This window comes from Rhinolophus sinicus, linkage group LG11 (genome assembly GCF_036562045.2).
Source record: "Rhinolophus sinicus isolate RSC01 linkage group LG11, ASM3656204v1, whole genome shotgun sequence".
Taxonomy (NCBI): Eukaryota; Metazoa; Chordata; class Mammalia; order Chiroptera; family Rhinolophidae; genus Rhinolophus; species Rhinolophus sinicus.
Genome location: NC_133760.1, coordinates 12,386,675 through 12,411,989, shown reverse-complemented (window position 1 = coordinate 12,411,989; position 25,315 = coordinate 12,386,675). Strand labels below are relative to the sequence as shown.

The window sequence follows — 25,315 nt, the reverse complement described above, 5'->3', positions numbered from 1 at the left end:
AGAAAAAGAGACAGATGTAAAGGAGAGAAACAGGACAGGAACACCTGGGAGGCAGAGTCAGACACTGGGACACACCAGACACAGAGTGACAGAGAGACTAGGGCATTCCCAGAGACAGAATAAACAAGACAGAAGTTGCAGAGATGAAGAAAGCCAGAGACACAGGCACCATAGTATTGCACAGCTATGTTTTTCGGCAAATCGCTTCCTCTTTCTGAGCCTCAGTTTCCTTGTCTAACGTGGGGGCGATCCATGTCCGTCCCTCACGGCGTGTGTGAGCATCAGTGATGTCTCACATATGCTCGGCAGACCCGGAGGCTTAGTAAATGGCAGCTGTTATTTGTTCTTCCTTCTTTCGCCCATGTTTACTGAGCACTTACTGTGTGCCAGGCACCACGGCTCCAGGCACCAGGGTACAGCACTGAACATCAGGCACAAATCCTGCCCCTTAGAGCTCCCTTTTCCAAGTATTGTTGTTGTCATGGTTACCGTTATATTACAGAAGCACAGAAGGAATTTTGGTGGAGACACAACCCTAGCCCCAAGCAGCAGTTCCTAAGCTGGGATAGGGGTCAGAGTTCCAGCCCCCCACTTAGTCTCTCAGGCCTCAAGTTTTCCATGACAAAATGGGCATAAGAGTTTTTCTCTGTACCAGGCAACAGGAAGATAAGCTGGATGGATGGTGGCTTGATGAGCCTTCTCTGTTGTTGTTGTTGTTGTTAAATTCTATCATTATTGACCCAAAGGAGAGAGGCAGGTCACCTGGGACCCCTCAGTGAATGCAGGAGGCTTTGGGGCCCCAGGAATAGGGTGCTGAGCCACCCTGGCCCCAGGGACAGGGTCTGTGCCAGGTGTGGGTGGTGGGTGTGTAAAGGGGTGGGGGTGAGTCACCAGGGCCAGCCACACCTGCTTTGGCTTAAGGTCCCAGCAGCCATACCCACCACCACCATTGCCGGTCGTATCATCGCAGCCATGGCAGGGAGCTCTGTGAGTGTTTGGGGACCTGGGGCTTGGGAGGGTCTTGGACCCAAGGTTGCTCCAGACTAGGAGAGGGGCTGGGGCCTGGCAAAGGAGAAAGTGGGTGTTCCGGTGTGCTGTGAAGTGTTTGGGCGCTGGCTTCTGGGTGGACCCAACCTATCCTAACGCTCCCAACTCCTCGTGGTGCCTTCTCTTGGTTTCTCTCTCTTTGAATATTTTTCTCTTAATTCTTTGTGTTTCACTCTCCAACCCCTTCCCTGTCTCTGACTCTCTTTTCTTCTCTCTGTGCCCTTTCTTCTCTGATTCTGCTGGTTGGCGTCCTGGTTGTTTTCTCCTGGGGTGGCCCATCTGTCTCTGTGGTGTCTCCCTGGTTCACTCGCCCCCACACCCCGGCTTTTGCAGAATGTACCCCACAAGACCTCGCTGCCCGAGGGCATCAGAGTCGGCACCGTGATGAGAATTCGTGGTGTTGTCCCTGATAAAGCTGGCAGGTGAGACCTCAGTGTGATCCCATGCCCCCGAGGTAAGGGGGTGCTGGGAGCTCTCCAGGCTCATCTGAGCCCGACTTCTTACAGCTGAGATGTGAGGGCCCCAGGGTCACCTTTGCACACCAGGGGTCTTGGAATCCCCAGGCCATTTCCAACCTTCTGGAACCTGAGGTCTTCATAACTTCGTCTCCTAACTGTGGAGCTGGGGTCCTTAAGAATCTGGGGGTTCCAGGGCAATGTCAAGGTTCCTATCTATAGTCCTATGACTTCCAGATTGAGTCCCCAGGAACTGTGGAAATACGTCCTGTGATCTGGGGGTGTCCTGGGTACCTGGAAGGCCTAAGCAATCACTCCTATGACTTCCTGGGTCCAGGAACTGCAAGGTTCCTGGGACTAGGGTGCCCGTAAATCTTGGGCTCCCTTGTATTGTTCTCAGCCCTCTGGGACTTGGGGGTGCCCTGGGAATCCAGAGTGCCCTGGCCATCAGCACCAGACTCCTTGTTGTGTCCCAGGCTGTGGAAATGTGACCCAGGTCATAATATAGTGATCCTTGCTTGGTGGATTGTGTCCAGGCCTTCAATAAGTGTTTGGCCACCCTACCGTTGGCTCCCTGGCCACCATCCACAACCCCTCTGTGGTGTGTGACATACTAGTTTCCTGTAGTTTGGGAGTGTTCTGGTGTGGTGAGTCCCAATCCATTAGCCCTTGACCTTGCTCTGGGTGGTTCATGGCTCTTGGCCTCTACTGCATGCTACCCCTCCCCCATCTCCCTTTACCAGGTTTCATGTAAACCTGCTGTGCAGTGAGGAAAAGGATGCTGACGCCGCTCTGCATTTCAACCCCCGGCTGGACCAGTCCGTGGTGGTCTTCAACACCAAGGAACAGGGCTCCTGGGGCAAGGAGGAGCGTGGCCGTGACTTTCCCTTCCAGCGAGGGCAGCCCTTCGACGTGCTCCTCATCTCCACCAAGGAAGGCTTCAAGGTGAGTCTCTGCCACACGCGTGGGCGTTGGAGGCCAGCAAGGCCCTGGTGGAGGTGGGGAGCAAAGGCGTGGCCAAGGCTGGGCAGTTGTCCCCTGTCCCTCTCACTTCTGTGGTGCAACCCCACTGGTGTGAGAGGGCAAGTAAGTGCAGGGCAGGGACAGAGCGAGTAAGAGCCAAGTGCCCAGAGGGTGGGGGTCCTAGTGGAGAGGCCTGGCCCGGACTTCCACCCAGGACCCTACTCCCTGTTCAGTGCCACCTGAGGTCGGGGCTCTGCGGCAGAGGCAGAGGCAAGGATGGACTGGGTGACAGGGCTCAGAAACAGGTGCGAGCGGGAGCGGTCTCTGCAGACCCTCCACCACCCAGCCGTTCGCCACTTGAAATCTGCGCATCCGGAGTGAGGCAGTGGACGCGGTGTTCGTGGTAATAACATCTACCGCAAACACTTAAAAAGCGCTCATGTGCCAACAGTCAACGCATTGCATCCTCAGGACAAGGGGTTAGCTGACCATTCGGCGGTTTTCCCAGTGGGGAGCTGGGGCCCGGCGGGTGACGTGGTTGCCCAGTCACACTGCGCGGGTCCGAGTCGGGAAGGAGCCGCGCAGTGGCCTCGGCCACTTTAAGCACCGACCCCTCGGCCCTGCAGGCGGTGGTCGGAGACTCGGAACTGCACAACTTCCACTACCGCATCCAGCCCGAGCACGTGCGCGTGGTGGAGGTGGGCGGCGACCTGCAGCTGGAGTCTGTGAAGATCTTCTGAGCGGCGCGGGGATAGAGTCCCGGGCCTGGATGGCAAATAAAGTCATAGCGCTGGGCGCCTCCTCTGTGTCTCTGTCTCCTTCATGTAGACGAGGAAAGCAGTTCAGAGAGGGTTGGACACTGACTCGGGTCACACAGCAATTCCGTGGCCGAGGGGGTGTCGGGGCCTCAATCAGCGAGGCAGCTCCTTGTCTGGACCGCTTGGGCTGGTCCTCCCGCAGCACTTTGCAAAGCATCAGGTGGTCATATGGTTGGGGTGATCTGGTGGAGTTAGGGGGGCTCAAGCCCTCCCTGGGTGTCCCTTCCGCGGATCTAACGGAGCTGTACTCCGACCATCTTCAAACGGGGCCGAGGCCCCACACGACTGGCCCCTTGAAGACCCTAAACTCGCGGAGCCGGGGCCTGAGATCTCTCAGACCCACGTGCTGTCCCTCTCGTTCCCACCTGATCTCTCTTTGCCTGGAGACGCTCGGGCGGGGCCGGGCTGGGGAACGGATCCGGGCGTCGCCCTCCTCCCATCTGTCGCTGCGTCCGGATAGGCCCCAGCCCGTGTGCGCCCCGAGGCAGACGCGCACCGAAGAGGCAGATGCCCTGCAGCGGGATCGGGGACGCGAAGAGCCGGGCTGCTCTGTCCCCGCTGCGGTGTTGTGACCAAAGCCCACAATTCTTCCCCTCGGCTTTCCCGGGTGGTTCTGGAGAGGAAGGGGAGCGGGTGCTCTGGGACAGACGCCCAGTTTACCCCCGACCGCCAGGTGCTGATTGTCTGGTGTCAGGGGGCTTGCTCGTCGCCACCAAACGGCCCAGGTGGGGGTGGGGGTAGCCAGGACCACGCGAGCACCCCGAGCCCCGCACCCTACGCGGAGCGCCCCGATCGGCGTGTGTCTGGGCTGTGGGATGGAGCCCGACCGATGGCAGCGTGCCAGCCCCACACCTTGGGTGGGTCCCGCGTCCCGGGAAAGTCCTGAGCCCCGCCCCGGCGGGATGTGACAGGGGCTGCAGGCCAGGAACCCGCGTACTTTGTGACATGCCGTCTTCCTTCCCTGAGGGCGGCTGCCGACGTAGCAGTACGGGTCTGGACTTAACAGGAAACGAACGTTGTGTGGTGAGAAGCTAGGCCCCGCGGGGAGCCGGGGTGGGGGGGTGGTGGAGCCTTTTCAGGATCCGTGTTTCTGCTCCTTGAGCCTCCCCACCCCATGCCCGGCCTTGAGAGTACATCTTTGGGTGGGCTCTGGAACGAGGGTGGCCAAGCCCAAAGTAAAAAGCCATAAAATGAGGCAACAAACGTTTGAGATCACAGAATTATAACTGGGGGCATAGATCCAAGCAGAAACCCAAATGGTGTCCCGATTTCAGAGTGAAGACAAAGGGTTTTTATGAGACAAGGGAAGGGAAATAGTTACATGAATAGAAGAAAGGAATTTAGGTTGGTGCTAGCACGAGAAATTAATCTTTAGCTATACATACGTGGCTGGTTAGTAATTCTGAAGAACGTCATAGTTATCTGTCTTTATCTGTCAGGAGATCTGTTTTCCTGTTAGCTTTGCAAACAGTTGTTTGGAAGACGTTGCTGATCTGGCCGAGTCCAAAGGTTATTTTGCCCGGTTCAAACATTCCAAAGGTTCTGGGAGTAAGGCATGCAAGGCAGCTCCTCTGGAAGGGCTGCTCTGGCTTCATTTTAAAAGCTCCCACTTACGTCAGCTTTTCAGAAGAGGTCACCGCTCCCAGTGGAAAACCCAAGTTTGAATTCCCCGGGTCGTTGAATGACTTGGTTTTCACTTTTATTTGCCTTTGTCAAGCACAGATATAAATTTTTGTAAGGATAACATGTACATATGGTACAAACTTCAAAAGTATGTAGTAGAAAGTAGAATTATTGGCACAGATGGTAAACGTGGTTGGGGGTCCTCAGATTAGCTGGTAGCGATCTAGGGTATTAATTTCTTTTCTTTTTCTTTCTTTTTTTTTAATTAGAAATTAGAGATTTATTTTTTTATTTTGAAAAAGACATAATAAACAAAATACAAAAATAAAACCAAAACAACCAGGCACATCAATATTTGTGATATGATATGTGACATTTTATATATATATACATATACATATACATATATATGTATATATGTATGTATGTATATACATATGAAATCACATGAAGAAAAAAAGCATAGGAAGGTATTTGAAACCAAGGCTAGACGTGGACAGATTTCTGATAAAATACAAGTAAAAGTTTTGCTTAAGTGTTTAGGCAATGTTTAAGATATTATTACCACTCTTCTATATCCCATTTGCAAACGTCAGTAAAATCGGCTTCAAAACATGATCTCTGGTTGTTTTACTAGGATATTTTTTGGCAATGATCCTGCTTTTTTATGAACAACTACTTTACTCATCCACTGCGTTGGAAGGTCTTCTTGGGTTAAGGAGTGTGATGAAACAAGGACCAGTGAACCCGTCGTTATGAAGAGAATTTTCATCAGCGAATATTCTGGCGATAGAAGAGGAAACTTCCTTTTGTTGTTCTCACCACTTGGCGTATATTTTCTGCCAGTTCTTCTGTCTTAGTCACCAAAATATTCATCTTTGCTAAAGCTTTGCTCATTTTCTTTAGATTTGCATCTAAATGAGGGATATTTTTAATTTTTTCAAGATGGATTTCTAATCTCTCAATGAAAGTCACTGCCAACTTCAGCAAATGTGCCATGTATCTGTGATTAAGCAGATTCAGTAGGCAGGTTTTCCTGGTACATAGGTTTCAACAGTCTTTGCCTAAGGGACCTCTTCTCTTTTAGCACTGCTTCCAAAAGATCATTCCTACTTTGCAGAATATGATACTTCATCCAAAAAGGAAGCATGAGCAGCGTCAGCTGTATCTTTTTCTAGTCTTAGAAGTTCAATTTCCAGGTTTTTTTCATTGATTTCAGCTTGAATATTTGTGATGTGCTATAGCCTGGAGAAGTTCACAAAGCAAGAAGCTGATGCCTTAGATAATATTTAACATCTCGTGAGTGACCAGCGCCGATGCTACGAAATGGCCTAGCAGTAGCCCAGCAGCGTTTGGCGCAGGCGCTGGGTTCCAAGGGTTCACGGCCTCCATGGCTGAGACGCACCTCCCCGAGTGGCCTAGGTATTAACTTCTTGGTTTACACCATTGCCTCACAGTGGACATGAGGGAGAAGGTTCTCGTTTGTAGAAAATAAACAAAAATATATTTGAAGATGATTACGAAGCATGTTGGCAACCAGTGGGTGTAGGCGAAAAATGTACTGTACTTACAACTTTCTGTCATATATATATATGTATATATATACACATATGTATATATACACACACATTTATACAAAAGAAAGTCCTCCTTTATGAGAGTAAACTATTGTCCATGTCTTCATTTCTTATGTATCTTTCCAAAACTCTCAGTGCACTTCTAAGCACATGCGTATGTAGTTTCTTCTCCCTCGTTGCACAGAGTGGCAACCTCCACCCGCTGACCTTGTTCATGTCCCTTAGTTATAAATATGTGTCCAACTTCATTCACTTTGCTGGCTGCTCAGTGCTCCATCACAAGGAGGAACATAATGAATGTCACTTGAGTCCTCTTGGATGTCTGGTGGTGTCACATCACCCACTAAAACCAAACTATACTGCAGTGAGTGTCCTTGGACCTACGTCAGCCAGTAGCTTTTTACCTTTTTTTAATACTCTCCATTCAGATTATAAAATGTGTTCATACTTAGTGCAGGATTTTGAATAAGAAAATTAAAATCACCCACCATTTCACCACTCTGAAAGAATCATTCTTACTACATTAGTGTGTTTCCTTCTAGTCTTTTTTCTGTAATAATTTATACTATATTTTGGGGAAAATCGGGGTTCATATTATATGTATATGTATGTATACATATATGTCTCCATAGCTAACATTTTCTGAGTCCCTGCTATGTGTAGTCACTGCACTAGCCATTCTTTCTATCCTTAAAATGACCCTCTGAAGTAGCTACTGTTATTATTCCTATTTTGCAAAAGAGACATCTGATGCACAAGAAGGTTAAGTGACCTGTTCAAGGTCACGCATCACATAGATGGCGGAGCACACACCAGAATCAGGTGAACGTGACCCCATAGCTTGAGGTCTAAACCCCTGGGAAACTGTGGTTTATTTTGTTTTGCTTAATATCAACTTTATTGAGGTGTAATGTAATACAATACAATCAACTCCTTCTAGGTGTCAGGTTCCATGAATTTTGACAAATCCATACGGTGTGTGCCCAGCACCACAGTCTAGGCACAAGATCTTCCCATCACCCCTGCCCAAGCACACCCTTGGCACCTGGCCGTGACTGACATGTCTGTCATCACAAAGTAGGTTTTCCTGCTCTAAAATTTCGTGTAAAAGTAGGGCCCATGCTCTTTTCTGCCTGGCTCCTTTTTCTCAGCATAATGTTTTTGAGGTTCATTCACGCGCTTGCACGTACTAGTAACTCTTTCCTTTCTGAGTAGAAGTCCATCAGATGAGTACCAGTTTGCTCATGCATTCACCTGTTGATGGAGCTGGTGGTCACGCATTAGGACGCTAGGAACAAGTCATTGTGTGGACATACGTTTTGGTTTGTTTGGGGTAAGTACCTAAGAGCTGAGTTACTGGTTCACGTGATCAGTGTATATGAACTTTGTAAGAAACTGCCAAACTGTTTTCCAGCGTGGTGGAACCATTCTACATGTCCACCTGCAGTGTGTGAAAGTTACATCACACACTCACCAACAGGTAGTATTGTCAGGTTTCTACTTGTTTGTTCATTTTAACTTTAGCCATCGCAGTGGATGTATATTGGTAACTCATTGTGGTTTTAATTTGCATTTTCCTGTAGTACTGATGCTTAGTGGCCATTTGTATATTCTCTTTGTGAATTGTCTGTTCAAATCTTTTGCCCATTTTTCATTGAATTGTTTCTTTTCTTATTATTGAGTTAGAAGAGTTCTTTATACTTTCTGGATATAGGCTTTTGTCAAATATATGTGTTGTGAATATTTTCTCCTAATCTGTGGTTAGCCTTTTCATTTTCTTACCAGTGTCTTTCTCAGAGCAGAAGTCTTTAATTATGATGAAGGACACTTTATCCACTCTATTATGGCTTATGCTTTTATGTTCTATTTAAGAAATCTTTGCCTACCTAAGGTCACAAAAATGATCTCTTGTGCTTCTTTTTCCTAGCTGTTTTTATAGTTCTCTCATTTATGTTTAGGTATATGATCTATTTTAATTTGTGTGCATAGTGTAAAGTAAGGGTTACTTTCTTTTAATTTCATTTCTTACCATATGGACTTCCAGTTACTTCAGCATCATTTTTGGAAATGGCTGTCTTTTCCCTCATTGAGTTACCTTGATAGTTTTTTTTGTCAAAAACAAATTGACCATGTATGTGTGGTTTTATTTCTGAAGTGTCTCTTCTGATTCATTGATTTATGTGTCTCTCCTTATGCCAATACCATATTTTTGATTACTGGAGCTTTATAGTAAGTCTTGAAATCATGTAGTGTAAGTATTCTAACTTCAGGGCAGCTGAATGGTTCAGCTGGTTAGAGTGTGAGCTCTCAACAACTAGGTTCCTGGTTCAATTCCCACATGGGATGGTGGGCTGTGCCCCCTGCAACTAAGATTGAAAACGGCAGCTGGACTTGGAGCTGAGCTGCGCCCTCCACAACTAGATTGAAGGACAACGACTTGGAGCTGATGGGTCCTGGAGAAACACACTGTTCCCCAATATTCCCCAATAAAATTTTTAAAAAAGTATTCTAACTTCAAAATTGTTTTGACTACTCTAGGTCTTTTTAATTTTCAAATAAATTGTAATGAATAGTTATATGAAAATTTTGTTAATGTTTCTATGGAGAAAAAAACCATTTTCTGTTTCTTTAGTCAGTTTAGATCATTTCTGACTTTCTAGGAATTTGTTCTCCTCATCTAAGTTGTCTAATTTGTTGGCTTAAACTTGTTCATAATACTCCCTTGTAATCCTTATATTTTCTGCAGAGTCATTAGTGGTGCTCCCTCCTTCAATCTTGATTGTGGATGATAATAATTGTTGCGAGGAGTGAAAGAGTGGATACACGTAGGCCCTAAGGTCACTGTCTGGGTGTGGGGGGGATACCTCAATTCATTATGATGGAAGGATGGATAGATAGGTGCTTGGATGGCTGAATGGACCGTGTATGATTGAACCAAGGAAGGAAGGAACCGTGAGGGTGGTGAATGGAGTCACAGACACTCATGACACCTTCAGACATTTTATTAGGGGCCTAAAAGGGAGTCTTATGGAATCTTGATTTCTGTGTTGCTGGGGGTTATGCTTCCAGGAATAAATCAAATCTGGACGTAGGACAAGGTGACATCACCCTGGATCTCCAGCATGTCCACCCTCTGGTAGGCCGAAAGGCGATGGGAGAAGTCGAAGAGGTGCTGGCCGTTGACGTAAACCTTGAAGCGATCTATGCCACAGCGAATGGACAGCTGTAGGGACAGGGGTGGGCATGAGGCCAGGGCCTCGATGGAGGCTTTGGAGGAACGGGGGAAAGAGATCCAGACTCACATCAAAGAACTGTCCACAACCAAATGGGTTGTAGGAGAGCTTCCTCTCCTCGGACCCCCAGGAGCCATTCAGGTAGCTGTTCCGAACTACGGCGTTTTCGTTCATGCGGGGGTTAATGTGCAGAGCTAGGTCCCCTGTGGATCCCACCTTGAAGTTGATGGCAAAGCTGGGGACAGAGCAGAAGATGGGAGTCAACCAGGGTGATAGCACCTGGCTCCCCAAGGAAGGAAGGGGCTGGGGACTGGACTCCTGGGTCTGAGGAAGGAGGGGGACTGGGGATCCCCCCCTCAGTCTCAGTTCTGTACCTCTTGCCTGTGGGGAGTACATAGCCCTTGATTATGATGGTTTTTCGGGCTGTAAGGCCCCCTTGCAGTCTTCCCACAAATGGCACGGGCTGTGGGAAGAGAACATGGGGTCCCATCATGTCTCAGGTCACCAGAAGCAGGAACAAATTTTCAGAGAGGGGCCCCTACCTTCTTGGGAAATGCCCCCAATCCCTGTCCCTGCCCCACCCTGACACCAACTCCACCCTCTTCTCACTTCCCACTCCAAATGCCCTCTGCCCACTCTTTCCTACCCTCCCAGGGCTCCCTGTGGATTGGGCCTCCTAGCCACCACCAGTGCCCGCTTCCCCACAAGTCGCCCACCACAGAACCCTCAATTCCCTCAGGACGCCTTACCGGGTTGAAGGTTGGGGGTCCCTCCATGGTCTGTGAAGGGAGGAAGAAGAGATATTGTTCTATAATATTTGACAAATATTTATGGCACATCTACTACATGCAGGTGTGTCTCTCAGGCTGGGTTACTTCCACTGAAGATCGAGCCTCTGTGATGCCCCCAGTGCTCACCACCCCTCCACCAGACAGCCACAGTCTTCCCACTTACAGGCAGGTTACTCGGCGGCGCGTGGCAGGACCCTCCGGGACCCTATATGGATAGACAGAAGGCAGGAATGGTGAGGGGGACTAGGGTCCTTTGGTTGTCCGAGACCTCCTCAGACACCAAATCTCCACCTCAAGGGGAAATTCATCACCCAACAGCAGGTACTTACTGGGTATGCCGGGATAACCATGGGTGTCTACGGGCATAGAGAGAGAGGGACACAATGAGAGGCACCCCAAACTAAGGACTAGAGGGTGTCAAGGATGCCTGTCCTGGGGCAGGCAACCACCACCATCCAAGGGAATTCTGGGATCAAAGGGTGGCACCCAGATGGCTCATTAATGGAGAAGGTCTCACCATGTTCAGGGAGCTCCAAGAGGCAGTGAATCTCATTCCACCCCTTTGGACAAGGCTGATAAATTCTGTTCTTGTACCCTTCCCTATTCTGGCTTCCTGCTGTCCCAGGACCCTCATCAGCCCCTCTCTGTCCCCCTCAACTCAGAAGCTGCATGATAAAGTGTACACAATACCCCTGTTCACCTCATCCCCAACCACCATGTGCCCCTCCCTCCACGTGCCCACCACTGGGGCAGTGAGGAGTCCTTGGCCCCAGCCAAGTTCCTGTCTCTCTCACTTGTCTGTCTCCCTCTCTGTCAGTCTGTGTGTGTGTCTCTCTCCTTCCATTTCTCAGTTTCTGTCTCTATGTCTCTGTTGCTCTCTCTCACCCACACCTTCTCACAGGTGGTTCCTCCTACCTGGAACACCTTCCCCTTCCCTTGTTTACTTTTATTAACTCTCTCTTTCTCTCTGTTTCCTCCTCTTTCTAGTGAAGGCTTTTCTGCCTTGACTCCCACTTTGTGTCAGCTATTCTGAAGGCCCTTTAAAAAGAGGTTTATTGTTGTTTTTCTTTTTAAAATGCATTGATGAAGCATGATAGATAAATGAAGCACACAGGTCCTCGGCTGCCTTACGGATGAAGACAGTCCCAACGTTTCCTCATCCGGTAGGGAGAGGAGCACTCTGAGCACAGACCCCATGGCTCTGCCATTTACTGGCTTCGTGACGTTGGGCAAGTGACTTAAACTCTCTGTGTCTCAGTACCCATATCTGTAAAATGGGTCTCATGCTCATCAGAGCACTTTCTCCTTGGAGGTGCTGGGGGGCTTACAGGTTGGGAGTGTGGAGCCCTCAGCTGAAAAACAAAAGTCTGGAGTTTGGGCTTCCCTGAGTAGTTCCAGTGCATGTGTCCTGGTGACCATTGTTCATTGTAGACCTGGGAGTGGGATTGTTGAACGTGGGTCAGTCTACGGCCTCCCCAACTATTGTTACTGTGGGCCTTTCTCATTGCAGCTCTTCTGGTGGGTGTAGGGGTGACTCGTGTGATTTTCCGTGACTTTCCCAGGTGACTAATGATGTTAGGGAACGTCTCATGAATTTGTTTGCTATTTCTGTGGTTTCTGTTCCTCCTTATCTTCATTTCCTGACTCAACTTACACACCTCCTCCTCCAGGAAGCCCATCCTTACGACGCCCCAAAGCTCCTGTATGTCTCCCACCCCAGCCCTGACCACTTGTGGCCAACAACATCTGGTGACATAGTAGACGGTCTCAGTCACCTCTAGGTAACCATGGCATCACCCAGCAAAAGGACTGGCACAGAGCAGGTGCTCAGGAAATTAACAAATGTAGGAATGAAGTAATTAAAGAAGGAAGCAAATAAGAAAGGGAGACCCCACACACCTGGTTTGGCGCAGGTTGGCCTCCGATGAAGTTGATTGATTGAAGCTCCAGGTCCCCCTCCACTTGCAGGTGGGTGACCATCTGCAGGGGGATCCGGTGCCCAAACTCATAGAATGGATTTCCATTTACCACCACCTGGAGGGCAGGGTAAGGTCAGATCAGCACCCATGACCTGGGAAAGGTAGAGACAGGAAGCAGGGTACAGGGATCTTTTAAACTTGGGTTCAAAATCTTGGGGGTGAGCGGGGACAGACTCAGAGTCAGGAACCTTTGAGTCCATACGTCAGAGGTCAAACAGGGGTCAAAATCAGCTCACAGATTGGTGGATGGGAGAGAATAGAGCATTTAGGCTAGGGATGGAAATCAGGAGAGAAGAGAGTCTGAGTCCTGGTTTGGGCACGAAATTGCTGAGTTTGAAGTCTAGTTTTGACATATCTTGGCTGTGTGACCTCAGGTAAGTCACTTCACTTCTCTGAGCCCTTGTTTCCTCATGTGTAAAATGAGGGCTCGCTCTGGGATTGTTGGGAGATTAAAAGCCAGCAAGGCATGTGAGAGGCACTAGGGAAATTCTGTGGAGAGCCTTGCCTCGTAATCATATCTCTGCACTTTAGGTCATCACGGTTCTAGTTACAGTGCTAAGCAAAGGCCCAGAGCCAGCTCCACAGGACGGCATGCTTCCTCCATGCTAAGTGCTTTACATGCTCATATCAACATGGTGATTCTCTCAACAGCTCCATGAAGCAGGACAAGGGATTGTCCCTATTGTTTGAGAAAGCATAGGCTCCAGAGTGACCAACCCAAGGTCACACACGGGGGAGTGGCAAAGCCCAGACTCAAATCCTGATCTGTCCAACCTCAAACCATGATGTTAACCACCAGTGATGAGGTAAGAAATATGGTGCCCATAGGAGGGCAAATAAAGTCCCAGTAGATTGTCCAGCCCTGCAGTTTCCTTCTAGGAGACTCCTCGCATGGGTTATGTGGGATGTATGTGCCCAGGATGTCCCGGGCCATGTCATATGGGGAGCAGGGACGCTGGGAGTCCTGCATAACCATCAGGCAGCACAGACCAGGTGTGACAGGGCAACACGGGGGCTCTGACACACAAATGATGAGTGAGAAAAGCAGAAGGAACAGCGCAGCTCTGAGAACACGTGTCCTTAAAACAAGCAAAGGCACAGAAACAGATCTAGGCTAAGAGAATCCAGGATAAAGGCCACCCCTGGGGACAAGGGGACTGGGAGGGACATGAAGAGGCTTCCAGGGTTGGAGGAGTTCTGTTTCAGAACCTCGGGGCCGGTTACACAGATGTGTTTGTTCTCTTTGTGAAAAAACGTGAGCTGTGTACATATGCATGTTTCTGTACCTGGGTCACACTTAATAACACACACAAAAATACTTGCACAATAGTAATCAGTCACGATGTGTGGGTTTCATTTTGATCCTGATTCAAACAAGCTGCAGAAAACAGCAAACAAGGCATTCATGAAACGACTGAGCACTGACCGGATATGTGACGACACTAAGGAAGGACTGTCAGTTCTTTAGGTGTGAGAATGGTATTGTGACTGTGTGTATAAAAACTAAATGAAATTGTAGCATATCTGGGATTTGCTTTTACATAATATGAGGGAAAGTGTGAGGTAAGGATGAAAGCAGAGAGACCTCGAGCTGACAACTATTGCCGCTGGCCAAAGAGCTGAAGGGTTCACTGTACCCTATGCTTCCTTTTGTGTGTGTGTTTCCAGTTCTCGATAATAGCAAAACTATACATTTCACAAGAACCCAAAGGAACAAGGTGATACACATTAAGCCTGTAAGACGCCACTCCTCAGTGGAAGAATGGGGATGAGAAAAAGAGATAAAAGATACAGTTTTTAATAGGCACTAAAGAAGAAAAAGAAAAAAGCGAGGCAGGAGGGGAGTAAGGAGGGGAAGAGAGGAAAAAAGAGAGGGGGGAGGGAAGAAGGGGAAGGGAGAGTGAGGAGAGAGGGAGGCGGGGAGGCCCCGCCCAGCTCAGACCTTGTAGTGCTCCGCCAGGACCATGAACACCAGCTCGAAGGGGGAGCCCTTGCTGAAGGGCATGCTCCTTTTCCTCTCCTCCTTGCCCCACTCGCCGCCCTGGCACGAGTTGAAGACCACCTTGTCCAAGCCATCAAAGCGGGGATTGAAGTGGAAGGCGATGTCCGCCGCGGAGCCCGGTCCCACCGTGAAGTTCACAGCGAACCTGGCGGGAATCCAAGGGCTGTTACCGTGGTCCCACTTGCAAGCCCAGGGAAGCCGGCTGTGTCCCACCCTGTTCCAAGATCTCTGACAGGGGGACCTTGGCTCTGTTGACCCAAGACTGAAGGGGGAGGTCTTGCCCCTGAATCCCAGCAGGCAGATAACCAATACCACCCCTTCACTCTATCCCTTTCCTTACTAGACCCCTCCCTCTCTCCTCCAACTTCCAACAGGACTGCCAGTGGGACTTCTGCGGTTCACCCTTGGTCACCATGGCACTGTCCTAAGATGTAGGGTTCCTACATCTATCAGTTCAGGTTTCCCTGCTCCCTCCCTGGTCATTCCCCACATACACCCTGTGAACACCCAAGTCAGAGCACCTCCCTTTATGCCAGCACCCCCAAAGTTATTCCATGAGGCAGGCACACACCTGTCTCAGGGCCTTTGTACTGGCTATTCTTTCTGCCTGGATTGCCCTTTCCTCAGATACACCCCAGGCTTCCTCTCTCAACCTCCTTCAGGTCTTTGCTGAAATGTTCCCTTCCCAGAGAAACCTCCCCTGGCCACCCAATTTAAAGGGAGAATGACACACCTCTCCCACTCACATCCACTACCCAGCTCCCTTTCCTCCTTATTTATCTCCATAGCACTTATCACTGTTTGATATATTTCATTTATTATTTTTTTATCTTTCTCCTCTACTAGGATGTCATCACCATGAGGGCAGTGATCTTTGTACCGCTAATTGCTCTGTCCCCAGTGCCCAGGCAGAAAGTGGGCACTCAATAAGCAAAGAAACAATAAACAAAGAAGCAATAATCCTGTGAGGTCAGCTCAATTAGTATCATCATTTTAAGGCCATACAAAAAAAGCTAGGACTTCTTTTAGTGCTTACGCTCCAGTTCTGCATCTTTTACACACTGAATCCTTAAAACAACCCCATTTTACAGATGGGAGACTAAAGCACAGAGTGGTACAGTAGCTTTCCCAATCACACCGCTGGTAAGTGACAGAGCTGGCCCAGCTCTGGGCCTGTCATCTTCATTCATGTGATCACGCCCATCATTGCCCAGGTAATGGCCCAGGTCTGGGGCCACCTCTCATGGTGAGCCTCCCTGGCCCTTCCCAGTCCCCAAAGCTCCCCTCCTGATCTGATCAACAAGCCCTGGACTCCCCAGACCAGGGCTGGTCTGTGGCCATTGGGTGTGGTGGCATAAGCCCCTCCCCAACCAGGGTGGAGGAAGGGAAGAGGACAGAAGCCCCTGTTTATAGGCCCTGGCCCAGCCTAGCCTGGCCTGGGGGAGGGTCTTACCTCTGCATGTGCTCGCTAGCTACTCCTTGGATGTAAATGGACATTCCGACGCTGAGCCCGCCAGGGATGGGCTTGTTGTAGGGCAGAGTCTGTAGAAAGGGCCAGGTGAAGAGCCTCGAAGGCCATCCACCTATTGCAGCCTTTACCCCTCATCGAGAAGCCCGCCTCCCCCCACTCCCTTAAGCAAGGGAGAGGAAACTAAGAGGTGAGGGTTTGGCGTGAAGATGAAGAGGGCCGTGAGTTAGATATGGACATGAATAGCCTGAGTGACATGGTGGGAGAAAATCAAGCCTCAGGGTCAGTATTGGATAAATCAGATCCAGGGGTCAGTTGGACACCTCTGAGGTTCAGGGTGAGAGTAAATTGGCGTGTGGGGGTCAGGGTGGAGCTAAGCCATGGCCTGGGTTAAAGCCTGGGTGGGTATCTCACCGGGTTGTAGGTGGGCTGGTAGCCGGGTGCTGGAACATAGGCCATCTTGAGAGGCTGGGCTGCTAGCTGGTCCTGTGAGAAGAGCTGAAGGAGTGGGGAATGATGACAGATGGCGGGTGGTGGCTTGCTCTTATACCTGAGGATAAGGGAGTGGCCGGCAGGTCAGGGTCCACAGGGATCCCCTTTCTGGGCATCCCAGGCTCATGTCTGCTGCTAAGGCAGCCTCTGGTCTCCCTTCTCTCACCAGCCTGAGGGGTAACCAGCCAGAACCCAGATCATCTGGGCCAGGCCTGGGGGACTCAGGTCAGGGACCCCTCCTCTAGGTCCTTCTGCAAAGAGGAAGTGCTAGTGAACTTCGGCTCTGCCAGCGCCTTATCAGAATCCATAAAACCCTGCCCAAACCTTTGTTAGCAGAGGGAGGGTGAGGTCAGGGGGTTGGGCGGCAGGGCAGAGCTGCAGGAGTAGCCCAGGACAGGTGGACAATGGAAGCAGGTGAAAGCAGGGAGGGACGGGGTGCTTGACACTTCAGGAACTGTGAAAGGACCAAAATTGTGTGCCTACTACATGCCTTTACCATGACTTTCTATTGTGTACATAGTGTTTAGATCACTAACTTCAGCAGCAAGAGATTCTGGGTTCAAATCCTGCCTTTGCCACTTCCTGGCATCAGTGCCTTAACCTCAATTTGCCCACTTGCCCTTCTATGAAATGGGAATATTAAAAATATCAACCTCATAGGGTCCTCAAAATGAATCACTAAGTTAATAAATTCTCAAAACAGGACTTGGCGTATAGAAGGCACTGAATTAATGCTTGGTCTCTTGTACTCATTCCAAACATGTATCTAGGATGGTGGAATTATATGTGGATAAGAAAACTCAAAGCTTAAAGAAATGAGGCTGTTGGCCAGAGACTGGATAGCAATGGAAGCCTAGCCAGACTCTAGCACCAGATCCCACTATGCAGTGAGTGGGGACCAGGCAGGGAACCATCTGTAGCCTTTCAGCCCAGACGGAGCCATGTGACTTTTGCTTACTCCCTCCCTGCTGTACTATTTGCCATGGCCTGCCCACTGCCAGCTCTGAATGGTCATCACTTGTGTGGCTCTCTCCCCAACTTTTAGCACAACTTCGGTCCTTGGAGCCGCCCAGGCATTTCAGCCCCTTTCCACCTCTCTTCTCTCTCCAATAAGGACACCAGATTCTTGACACTGCTTTATTGTTCATGGGGCAAACATAAGACCTGGGCACGAGGACATCAGTGTTATAAAGTTATGAACTGGGAGACTAGAGGAGAAGGCAGCGAGGTGACTGTCTTCACTACTCCTCTCTGTAGATGAGGAAGCACAGGCACAAGGTGGGACAAGGCCAGACCCTGGGCCAGAGCCTGGGACGTGGGGGCTCTCAGAGCTTGGAGAAGGTGACACTCTTCAGTTCCTTCTTCTCCATTGCGGCCTGGACGGACTTAACGATATCCTGGGTTTGCAGCATGCCCATGTTCCAGGAAGCCTGGATAACAGCACAGGGGGTAATGGAAAGAAAAGGGAAAGACTGGAGTTGGACCTACAGAAAACAGGGGGCATAGGGCACCAGAGGACAAGGCCTGCAGAGGCCTCTGAGCCCTGATTGGCCACTCTGGGATCAGAGAAAGGCTGTGATTGGCTGAATGGAGAGCCTCACCATGTAGTTCAGGCCGTCAGCCACTGAATGGTCGCGGGAGTAGAGCAGGTTGACTTTGGTGCCCTGAACCGCCACAGGGCTCTTGGTGGAAATCTCGGCTGCCAGGGTGAAGGCCGCGTCAAGCATGGCCTCCTTGTCTGGGAACATCCGGCTGGGCATGAAGGGATGAAGGGCATCAGGCATCGGGGAGGTGGATCTAAGAAGGGCTCTCTCCCACAGAAGTGACCACGCACAGTGGGAAGATGAAGACACTACCCTTCTGAAATGGACCAATCAGTGCAGGGCACGAGATTCCAAAATAAAGAACTGACCACTCAGAGAGAGGAAGCTATTTGGAATCCCGGAGTGAGGATCCACTGGGATCCAGAGAGCCCCACCCAGGCCTGCCTGCCCCTGAGCAAAGCCACAGGCTGTGGCCCTACCTGACCAGCCCACTGCTCAGAGCCTCGTCAGCCATCATCTTGCGAGCAGTGAAGGCCAGCTCGTTGACCAGGCTGCAGGAAGACAGGACATATCAGGGGACGGCAGTAATCACGGCTCAGGAGACACCCCGTGGTCACCTCCCTCAGGCTCCCCCCACCCACCTCCGGTTCCCGATGATTCTGGGCAGACGCTGCAGTGTTCCCACATCAGCTGCCAAACCTACGTCCACCTCCTGGGCGGGGGAGGAATCGCATCAGTACTTGTTTTCTGCCCAATACAGCCCCCCATGCAACCTCAATGCCAGTGAAATTTTCTACTTACTGCAGAGGTCCCATTCCACCCCACTTCAGACACCTCTCCTCCAATACTCCATTCCATTCCCATCCACATGCTTTCATCCATGGAGGTTCCTTCAGTCCAGAACAGAGCCCACCTTCCAATTCCTCTGCCCTCCCAGTTCTTTGGGGTCAGCCATGTCTATCTCCAGAGGAAAGTCCTCTTTAAACCTGCTCACCTCACTCCCTTACCACATCCATGGGCACCATCCTGCCCTCTCCAGCACTAAGGGTGCGGCACCCCAGCCTCACTCTTGCCTCATACTTTTACTCACACCTGAGCTCACCTGGACTGAGTGACTTGCCCTTGAGTTCCATGGCCAAGCCTTACTTTCAAGGGTTAGTTCTGATGAACTCTTCCATGAAGACCTCCAGGCTTACTCTAGACCCTCCCCCCACCCCATCCCTTAGCTTTCACTGTCCCTGCTCTGCCCCTCCTCTGCCATTATTGCCCAGCTCTAAGTAGACCTGAGGAAGCAGAAACTTGGAAGGATGGCTCACCTTCACCTGGAAGAAAGCATCCTGGGCACAGTACCGGATGTCACAGGCAGTGATGAGGTCCACGCCTAGGAGGTAGAGGCCAGGGACACTAAAACAACCACAAGGACCAACTCCTCCTCCCAGGTCGTGAGGTTGCACCTTGGGACAAAGTCTAACCAGCAACAGATCTGAGGCTGGAGGCCACTGGCTGAGGCAGAAGGGCAGCAGCCAATAGGCACCCAGCCAGAGAGAGTACCTGGATAGTGGGGGACACAGACTCACCTCCGCCAATGCAGCCCCCATGGATGGCGGCGATCACGGGCTTAGGGCACTGGAAGGTTACAGGAGGGGCAGGGTCAGGGCTGGCCCAGGACAGGTGGGCAGGAGGGATGCCTTGCTAGCCCCCCAGAGTCACCTTCTCGATGACGGTGAATGTCTCCTGGTATCTGGCAATGAGGCCACGGAGGTGCCAGCTGATACGGGCCGCATCATCTCCTTCAGGTTGAAGGAGGTCTGAAGCCATGTCCATGAGGTCAATACCTGGTGGGGACAGGGGGGAGGCTCACATAGCCTCCCAAGCCCTACCCGTTGCCCCAGCTGGACTTCAGAACCCAGGCTCAGCCAATTCGAACCCCCAAACCACCACAGTGGAGAGCAACTCACAGAGAACTTAGCGAGGGATTGCATATTGGACATGAAATAAATAAAAGCTAACATTTATTGAGTCATTACTGACTTTTCACAACAATTCTATGAGGTGGGTCCTATCACTATCTCCATTTGGGGGGGTTATACTGAGGCACGGAGAGAGTTTAAGTTATTTGCCCAAGGTCACATTGTCTTGTGAGTAGTGGAATGGGGCTTTCGAACCCAGAACCACGCAGCAGGGTCCAGGGGTCAGGCTTTTCAGGTAATGTTTCCTGATACGGGAAGATGGGAGATACAGCAATTTGGGGGGCTCCAACTGCAAGACGATCCCAAATTTGACCTTTCCTCCACTAATCAGTCTCCATGACCCCTACTCTGGCTACCATCGTGTCCCCTGGTCTCCCTGCTTCCACCCCTGCCCTGACAGTCTGCTCTCCACACGCAGCTGGAGGAAACTTGTGGACACCTCAGGGCCCTCTCTTCTTCCTTCCCATCCCACTTAGAATAAAATGCAAGGTCTTTGTCAACACCTTACCAGCCCTGCACAAGCGTCATTTCCAACCTATTCCTTTGGGCACACAGGCCGCCAACAGTAGTTACAACAACAGAACACATTGCTTTCTCAGGGCCTTTGTGCGTCCCGCTCCCCCCGCCTAGAACAGTCCTTCCCCCTGTGATGGTCATAAGACTGACTGACACTCTGTCCAGACCACAACTCCTAGGTCACCTCCTTAGAAAGACCTGCTCTGGCTAAACAGCAGCCCCCATCACTCTCTATCTCCTTTCTTTGCCTATCTGCTACCCTGACCTCTTGTTGTCACATAATCACGTGCTTATCTCCTTTAGTGCCTGTCTCCTTTTATAGGGTGTGAACTCCAGGAACAGAGGAATTTCTGTCTTTATCCACCACTGAATTCCCAGCGACCAAACAGGGCCTAGTACACAGTACGTGCTCAATAAGTGAACAATACAGAAAACAATTCCTGCCCTCACGAAGCTGCCCTTCTATAGGAGAAACAAACAAATCAGAAAATACATTTTGTCAGATGGCGATAAGTGCCAGAAGAAAACCAAAGGAGGGAAGCAGAGTGGAGTGTGTGTGTGTGTGTGTGTGTGTGTGCGCATGCAGTATGTAGTGATGGTTGTTGCAGTTATTAAATTGGGTGGTCAGGGACCCTCTCACTGAAAAAGTGACATTTGAATAAAGATCTGAAGGAGGAGAGGCAAGGAGCTATAGGGACATCTGGAACAAAAGAGTTCCAAACGTCAGGAACAGCCAGTGCAAAGGCCCAGTGGTAGGAATGCCCCTGGTCTGTATGAGGACCATCAAGGAAGCCAGGGTAGCCGGAGTGGAGTGAGCAAGGGGGAAAATGGGAAGAGTAAAGCTCAGAGAGGTGACAGGGGCCCGCTGTGCGGGGCTTCCTGGGCCAAGGGGCTGACTGTGGCTTTTACTCTGAGTGAGACAGAGCTATGGGACAGTTCTGAACAGAGCCATCCTTCCCTTTCTTCCTCCTGGGCTTCATCATTCTCATCCTGTTTCCTGTCTTCTAATAATGCCAGTTAAGAAACCTGAAAAATCATTCTCATGTACGGTCAGACCCCTGACTCTAAGGCTTCCTTGCCTCCACAGCTGGTTTAAATAAGTGAGACCAGAAGAGTGTGAGCTCAGGGTAGAGCGGAATTTGTGCAAGTTAAATACGGTTAAGATGGGACCCCCTGGTTGTGACCTTGGCCAGGTCACTTCATTCTCTGGGCCTTGGATTTCTTCTCTGTAAAATGAGGGTAAAACCCTCCCAAAAGTTGATGGGACTGCAAGGCTTGAAGGGGACATAGCCGAGAGGCACTTTGCATAGCATATGGCATCACAAGTTACTATTTATATACTCCATTTCAGTGGAGGCCAGAACTACCTGGGTCAGTCCAAGGGCATCAGCTGCCTTCTACACCATGTCTGAGAAGCCTGCATGACTCAACAGGAGCCAAGATTACTCCACACTGGCACCTTGCGATCCCGCCCTACCTGAACCTACAGACATTGGCTTTTGCAACCCCTTGAAATAAAGGATCCCAGACCAGGGTACAAGGTGTCTCCCTACACAGTAAGAACTACTCAGTGCAGAGAAGTCCCCCATCTTGTTCCCCTGTGAACTTTGAAATGTTGCAGGTATCATTCATAATCATAATGAAGTTATTTGTAATCATAAATAGTAACAGCTACATTGTTAAAAGTTTTATATTTATTAACACTATACATATTCACTCATTCAATCCTCACAGCAACCTGACATAGGTACTGATATTATCTCCACTCTTGTCATACGAGGAAACCGCAGCACAGAGGGGTGAAGGGATATGCACAAGAGGCACAAGTGGGAGGTGCGTGGCTGCTGGGGCCGAAGCCCGTATCGCTTGCTGACCCATGAACCATGCAAAAGATATAAAAACTGAAACAGGAAACTCAACACTCTTTGGAGTTACGTAATAGCATCCAGAGTTTCCACATCTTCTTCCAGTATCCCAAAATCCAGCTACAGTCCAAACTTACTCCAAATACAAAGAAACAGGAATATGAAACCCTTTTTTTCAAAAGAAAATAAACAGATTGACCTCTTGGCAACCCAGATGATGGAATTAGGACACAAAGATTTTAAAGCAGCCATTATAAATATGCACAATGGCACAAAGAAAGATATGTTCATGATAAATAAAAAGATATGAATCTTCAGCAGAGAAATGGAAAATACAAAGAAGAACCAAATGGAAATTTGATAACTCTAAACTAAAACATCAGAAATTGTAAAAATCACTGGATGGGCTTAAAAGCAGAACAGAGATGACAAAGGAGTCAGTGAATCTCGTCAGTGGAAATTATCCAACCTGAGGAACAGACTTGTGGGACTATCAGAAGGTCTAACGGACATGTAACTGGAAATCAGTTCATGTGTGTTGGATAGTTGCATGAAAGCATGTTATCATTATAACACACTTTACTGACACACACAAAAGAACAGACTCTTGAGAGGTTAAGGGCCTTGGTCAGGCCACAGATCCAGGATGGAAACCCTGACTTCAGAGCCCATGATCCTGTCATGTTCTGTTGGACTATATTCGATATTTGAATGTTTTAAATTGTCTAACATGATAAAAGGGGAAGTTAGAAGCTGCTGAAAACCCTAATTAAGAAACATTGCTCTATTTCCAGGAACAGGGGAGACTGGAGGGGATGGGTGTGGAGAACACCTGGTACCTGCAGTGAACATTTTTCCTGCGCCAGAGATCACCACAGCCCGACAGTCAGTATCTTGCGCTATCTTGTTGAAGCACTCCACCATCTCTCTATGGAAAAGCAAGGAGTGAAGAGCTGTGTCTGGGGTGGGAACTGCCTGCCCTCATGTCCAACTGTCCCCCACAACCCACCCCTGCCCAATCCCTCAGCCCCTGCCTCCTCCTGCAGGCAGGCCTCCAGGATCTACAGGCCAGACCTCCAGAAAGCCTTGTTCATGGCATTCCTCTTCTCCGGCCGGTTTAGCTGTACGTGCAGAACGTGCCTCTGGGCAGCTGTCACCCGAAGGGACTCATAGTTGTGGTCTGGGGCTTCACTGGGGGCTGCTCTAGAGGCCTCATTTTGTGCAGAGGAGCCCATGGGGCGAAGACAAAGGTTGAGACCCAGGTGGGTGGGGGCTGTCAGTCCTGGGGAGTTAAAGGAAAAAAGAACTTTTGATGACCCCAGATTGGGGACCCAGCTCCTTCAAGAGCAGAGGGCACATATCTCAGTGACACTAGACTGGGGAATACAGGACCCTTAGAGACCTCGGTTTAGGGAGATACAGAGTTTAAGATTAGGGGATGCACTGCACCAGTGACCTCAATTTAAGGACCACTTCAGACCCGTGATCATGCGACTGAGACAAGATTGGGGACAGAGCTGCCAACGACAGGACTGTAACACAGGCCTATAGAACTGGGGAGTCCCTTGCATGGAACACACGAACTCCTGAGTTTAAGGGGACCCTGTGTGACCCCGGACATGCCTCCTCGTCCTATGATCTCTATGACAACACAACGGACCCCCAGAGGTCAAGAGGTGACTCACGCCACGTTAGCAGATCGCGGAGTCTGTGAGAAACCGCCATCGCCGCCGCCATTGCTACTGAAGTGTTGGAGTAACCCGACAGGAAGCCAAGGGGGCGGGCACGAGACCGCCATGTTGAGCGAGGGCACCATGCCGCTGCCTATTGCGGTGACCCTCCTCTTTCCGCCATCTTTACTGAGGGCGACCGGAAGTAGCCTTCTTGGTTCGTGGACTGAGTTACTTAACAGCTTAGAAACGGACCAGTTGGCCCGGTACGTAGGAACCTGGCCTAGGAAAGTAATTCAGGTTGCTGCCGGCCATTCCTGTATAAAGTTCATCACAGCGCTGTTTTATAATGGTATTAAAATTGGGGACAGCTGGAATGTCCAAGGACATACTAGCAGAATAACTACAGCCCTGCAAGTTGGTAATCATGCACTTGTACTATATTAACTAAAAAGAAAAAATGGTTACCTAGTAATGAGTTTACCCACGTAAGGGAATGGAAATACAGACAGGCCAACATTAAACGCTGACTGTAAAATCTGAACCACCACACCACCACGAGGTCCTATTTTCTTTTTTTGTGCAAAGTAGGTTTTATTCGAGAATGCCAGCATTAACAGAAGACAGTGGGCTCCCTGTCATAAAGACTGCCTCGCTCTCTCATTATTGCCAAAAGGTTTTATAGACACAGCAAAGAGGGGCAAAACGAAGGAAGAAGTTGGCTAGGCAACTTCAGGATAAGGCACTTGCTAAAGGCTATTCTGCCCCGAGTCAGGAGTAAAGCCCACACAGATGCAAAAAACTCCTCCCAAGTTACTGGGCAGTTGTGCACACAGGTCTGAGGTCCTACCATTTTCCATTGTATACAGGAAACGGCTGGGGAGGGGAAGTCACTAGTTCAAGGTTTCTGGGCTTCCGGAGTGCTGAAGAGGGATTTTAGGTGGCTCTGAAGTCCATGTTAAATAATTTGTTCAAAAAAAATCTTTTTGGAAAAAGCCAGTGAACCTAAGAGCATAAGTGCTGTAAAACTCCTTGAAGTATGCTCACTGGGGAGACGTTCACCAGGAAGTGAATGGATGTCTCTGGGCAAACGGAATGGTAGGGAATACCTTGCCTTCTTAATGGAATGGACAGGTAGGCTCTTTTGGAAAGCAGATCCAGTGACTCCCCATCAACAGTGAATTGCTCTCTACGCAATGGAAAACTCTGAAACTGCTATGCAAACACCAAGATGTGAGAAAAAAATCATAGATGGAGCACATTTAGTATGATCAACTGGCGTAAAAGTTATACATAGCTGTA

The 25,315-nt window shown here is 49.7% G+C and overlaps 3 protein-coding genes and 1 pseudogene across 4 annotated transcripts; 1 reads left to right on the top strand and 3 right to left on the bottom strand.

Annotated features, from left to right (window-relative positions):
• On the top strand, positions 1–3,266 carry LGALS7B (galectin 7B). Its single transcript, XM_074314372.1, has 4 exons — positions 1–987; positions 1,381–1,469; positions 2,246–2,447; positions 3,092–3,266. Exons 1-4 carry the CDS (start codon positions 973–975, stop codon positions 3,203–3,205), a joined length of 420 nt encoding a protein of 139 aa, XP_074170473.1. The 5' UTR covers positions 1–972; the 3' UTR covers positions 3,206–3,266.
• Positions 3,267–5,548: 2,282 nt separating this feature from the next.
• Positions 5,549–6,792, bottom strand: LOC109458001 (HAUS augmin-like complex subunit 2; annotated as a pseudogene).
• Positions 6,793–9,469: 2,677 nt separating this feature from the next.
• On the bottom strand, positions 9,470–17,432 carry LGALS4 (galectin 4). Of its 2 annotated transcripts, XM_074314370.1 has the most exons (11): positions 16,615–17,432; positions 16,371–16,506; positions 15,942–16,030; positions 14,429–14,633; positions 12,407–12,541; positions 10,837–10,863; positions 10,671–10,712; positions 10,466–10,495; positions 10,091–10,179; positions 9,786–9,951; positions 9,470–9,706 (listed from the first exon to the last, which is right to left on the bottom strand). In XM_074314370.1, exons 1-11 carry the CDS (start codon positions 16,647–16,649, stop codon positions 9,560–9,562), a joined length of 1,101 nt encoding a protein of 366 aa, XP_074170471.1. In that variant the 5' UTR covers positions 16,650–17,432; the 3' UTR covers positions 9,470–9,559. The 2 variants fall into 2 exon arrangements, with proteins under 2 accessions (XP_074170471.1, XP_019607049.2); XM_019751490.2 differs by lacking the exon at positions 10,837–10,863.
• A 139-nt stretch (positions 17,433–17,571) lies between these two features.
• ECH1 (enoyl-CoA hydratase 1) lies at positions 17,572–24,186 on the bottom strand. The gene is made up of 10 exons (XM_019751491.2): positions 24,029–24,186; positions 23,418–23,625; positions 23,183–23,271; positions 19,703–19,827; positions 19,570–19,618; positions 19,309–19,373; positions 18,634–18,704; positions 18,472–18,543; positions 18,050–18,200; positions 17,572–17,878 (listed from the first exon to the last, which is right to left on the bottom strand). The coding sequence occupies exons 1-10, from the start codon at positions 24,078–24,080 to the stop codon at positions 17,774–17,776; spliced, it is 987 nt and encodes a 328-aa protein (XP_019607050.2). The 5' UTR covers positions 24,081–24,186; the 3' UTR covers positions 17,572–17,773.
• Between the last annotated feature and the right edge of the window lie 1,129 nt (positions 24,187–25,315).